This window comes from Ictidomys tridecemlineatus, chromosome 1 (assembly GCF_052094955.1).
Source record: "Ictidomys tridecemlineatus isolate mIctTri1 chromosome 1, mIctTri1.hap1, whole genome shotgun sequence".
Classification (NCBI taxonomy): domain Eukaryota; kingdom Metazoa; phylum Chordata; class Mammalia; order Rodentia; family Sciuridae; genus Ictidomys; species Ictidomys tridecemlineatus.
Genome location: NC_135477.1, coordinates 21,873,401 through 21,877,465, shown reverse-complemented (window position 1 = coordinate 21,877,465; position 4,065 = coordinate 21,873,401). Strand labels below are relative to the sequence as shown.

General features: G+C 47.6%; 1 protein-coding gene across 1 annotated transcript; it reads right to left on the bottom strand.

Moving 5' to 3' along the window:
- Window positions 1-681: 681 nt before the first annotated feature.
- On the bottom strand, window positions 682-2,094 carry LOC144366126 (sperm motility kinase-like). Its single transcript, XM_078019523.1, has one exon. The coding sequence runs from the start codon at window positions 2,092-2,094 to the stop codon at window positions 682-684; it is 1,413 nt and encodes a 470-aa protein (XP_077875649.1).
- Between the last annotated feature and the right edge of the window lie 1,971 nt (window positions 2,095-4,065).

Genomic DNA, 4,065 nt, shown 5'->3' with positions numbered 1-4,065 from the left:
GGCAGCGGTAAGGCAACCAGCCACTGCAACAGGCAGGCTTCACTGCACATGGGATTATGGAGATAAAGCCACAGACTTCTCAAACAGCTGCAACCCACTGTCCCCACTCTCTTCAGACCTGAAGACTAGGAAAAGATCTGGTCAAAGTGACCAGCTCAAAGTGAATCAAGTCTACACTGTCTCAAGGGGAGCATCTCCATCTACACTCCATCAAGGGAGCAAGTCCCCATTTACATTGGGTTAAGGCAAGTGACTCCCCATCTACCCTGGCTCAAGATGAGCGACTATATAATTAGTAGAGGGAGGCACTGTGGTCCAGGCTTTGGAGAGGATAGCTACTGGGCTCTGGCTCTAGTCCTTAGGCCTTTCTCTAAAAAAAAACAAAACCCACAATTTTTTAAATTTTTGAAACAATTTATTATACAATGTTAAAAAAAAAAGAAAATGAAAATAAATTTCTCCCAAAGCATGGAAGAAAGGACAAAGAGCAGGACAGGGGGAAGGAAGTGTCCCAGGGAAAAGTCTATGATGTGTTCCACAGAGAAAAGTCTCTTAGGATGTGTCTTCGCAGGTGGGGGCAGAGGAGTCTTCTGGTGGATGCAGATGCGCTCCTGCCTGGATCTGGGTGGAGAAGCCTGAGCCCATCAGCAGCCGCACAGCTTAGCATCTTCCTGCTGTCCATCAGTTCTGTCTGTCTGGGCTGGGCGTTTCCACGGGAACCACTCTCTTTCTGGAGAGTGGCCCACGGAAGCAGGGTATGCAGCATAGCTGCCGGAGGCATTTGGCAATCCTCCTCCTCACCCTCTTCCAACCCGGGATTCTGTCTGGGGCTTGCCTTCTGGAGGTCTCTTGGGAGGGTGAGGGGCTGGGCACTGGGTCAGGCTGGGAGGCTGGGCTGGGAGGCAGTGTGTCCTTGAGGAAGCAGCGGAGAGTGATGGTGGGCATGCTGGCTCTTCTAGCAGGCTGCTGCTGCTGCTCACAGGGCAAGGGAAGGGCAGGCTCACTGGGAAACTTCTTGTGGCAGACCCAGGGAGGATCCTTAGGGCCTGGGTAATGCTTGGGCTTCACCTGGGCAGTGGAGGCCTCCCCTTGGGTGCTCTGGTGCTGGAGGATGCGGTAAGTGGCCATGGCATCATTGAATTTCCTTCTCACCACGGACACCCAGGTGTTATAGTGGTCATAACCCATGTTGATCATAGTTTTCAAGATTGTGAGGTCCGGGAGTTTGGGGAGTACCTCACCAGGAGAACTGGGTGGAGCTTCCTCTCCCTGGGTCAGCCACGGGTGCCCCATTACCTGGTCTATGGTGGGCCTCTGCTTGGGGTCCACTTTGAGTATCTCACGGATGAGGCTCTTGGCTTCCTTGGAGACATGTGAAGGAATGATGTACCTTCCCAACCTGATGAGTTTCTTCAGCTTGCTGTCGGTGCTTGCCTCAAATGGCCAGATCCCTGTGAGCATTGAATAGAGGACCACACCCAAGCTCCAGATGTCTGCCGGGGGGCCCTCATATTCTTGATGACAGATAATTTCAGGGGGAACATAGAGGAGAGTGCCAAAGAATTTATTGAGCTTCTTTCCAGCTGTGACTCTGGTGCTCAGGCCAAAGTCAATGAGCTTCACATTGCGTTCCTCATCCACCACCACGTTCTCCGGCTTCAGGTCCAGGTGCACGATGCCCTTCTGGTGGCAGTACTGCACGGCCTGCCCGATCTGCCTAAACATTCTGCGGGCCTCCTCCTCGTCCATGCCAGTTGTTGGGATGAAATCCCAAAGCTCTCCCCCACCTGCGTGCTCCATGATGAGGTAGAGGTATTTCTTGGTCTCCATGACCTGAAAGAGGTGGATCACATTTGGGTGGTCCAATTCCGCCATCATCTCTGGTTCAGATAGCAAGGTGAATTTCGTGGCTCCTTTGGCCAAGACCTTCACTGCAACCTGTGTCCCAGTAAGAAGATGGCGGGCAAGTTTCAACTGGGCAAAGCCCCCTTCCCCAATGTCCTTCAGGACCATATAATGGTCCGTGAAGGCAGGCTCAGAGCAAGAGCTCTGCTCCTGCAGCTCTACTCTGCTCTGACTACACTGATCTCTCATCCTAAACAGGAACAAGGATGCTAGATAAACTAAAAAAAAAATAATAAACCAAAACAAAAAACTAAAACAAAAAACCAGAAAATGAAAGCAAAGAAAACAAAAGGGAGAAAAAAAAACCCAAATCAAAAAACCCAATATACAAAGACCACAACCAGCCACCAATCACCAACCACCAACCACCACCAAACGCTCTAACTATCTGGGAGTCCGACAGGTCACCACCAAGAGCTTCCTGTACTTATGGACAAAAAACCCAGCCACGGCCACTCTCTTATATACCCGCAGGTTGAGATTGCCTCACAGTGGCTCCTTGTGAGATCAGAGCCAGAAATCACTCAGGCACACCCAGGCATAACCCCCAGGGGTCATCTCACTTTTGAGCCTCCAGGACCTTTCTAACTTCCATAATAACTTTCCATAATAATTTTCCATTTCCAACTTTCATAATAGAACAAGAAAGGACCCTGGAAGGTCTTTTGCTTTAGTGGGTTTTGGAGACTGATATTTACTGGTTTAGAATTTAAAATTTGTACGATATTCAGTGGTCTTTTCATTTTGAGTCTGAAAATCTGTAATCACTTTGTGGCTTTGCATGGCCTCATTCTATCTATGCTCAAGATTCCTGCTTTTTATTGCTCTGGACTGAGCATCTTTCCTCCACTGGGCCCTTACTCCATGATGGACTACCTGTCCTTGGGCAGAGCAATGGAGTCAGCCATCTAGAAACTGAGACCTCTGGAACTGTTAGCCCCACAGAATCTTCTCCTCCTCCAAGTTGTTCTTGTTGCATATTTTGGTCAAAGAGACAAGAGAGATAATTAAAATACAGCCATACATCACTGCACAACTTGATAAATGAAATTGTGTGTGTGTGTGTGTGTGTGTGTGTGTGTGTGTGTGTGTGCCCACACTTGTGCAGTTCTGGGAAGTGAACCAGGTTCTTGCACATACTGGAGAAGCTCTTCTAATGTGCATATCCCATACCTGGGGTTGGGGCTTTCTGGCCTAACCAGCTCTCAATCCTGTTACATTGAGGCTGAACTGAATACAGGAATTTTGGAGGGATACCTACATTCAAATCAGAGCACATGATAAATAAGAACCCATGGAATTGGTCTCCACTAGATGTGTCCTGTGTGAGGGGAGTCCTTCATGTTTCACTAAAGGACTAATATTAGATAGGAACTCACATCTTGATGGAGACAGAAAGAAACCTGGTAAAATAAATTTGTGACAATTATTAAAAAAAGCTAGTGCTATTTTTGTTTTCTACAAGACATGAGAATAATATGAAAGCACCCCAGTTTTCTTCTAAAGTATCAAATAAATAGCATAAATAACACTGTCACATGAATGAATGAGGGAGAAGTGTAGAAGAGGTACAGAAGCCTCATCTGTGTACTACTGAAGTCATGTTGCTAAAGATTCACACCAGAGTGTCCTCTCTTTCTCACGTTAAATGAAACCCCCATGGGAAACACAAGGAAGTCCTTGTAGAGCATACCCAACATGAGAGGTTAGGGAATTGAAATGCTTCACTATCATGAACTAAATAGGAGGAAAGATAATCAAATAAAGAAGCAAGGCATATTAAATAAAAGCTTGTGATGTTCTTCTTATAAGGACACAAGACATGCTGACCCAAGGGTCCATCCTTTTGTCCTTATAAGGACAAAAGCCACAGCAAACCAAAGTCCTTGTCCTGATCTCCTTATAAGGACACATGCCCTTCTAAACCAGGGCCCCTCCATGATCTCCTTATAAGGGCACAAGTCAAGGTGATCCAGGGCCCCACCCTGATCTCCTTAAAAGGGCACAAACCAAGCTGAACCAAGACCCCACCCTGATCTCCATTTATGACCCAAACCACACTGAACCAAGAGCCCCTTCCTGATCTCTAGAGACAGAAAGACCCCTGCAGAGAAACCCAGAGCTGGTGCCCCTGGTAATGGGGATGCCTTGCCCCTTATA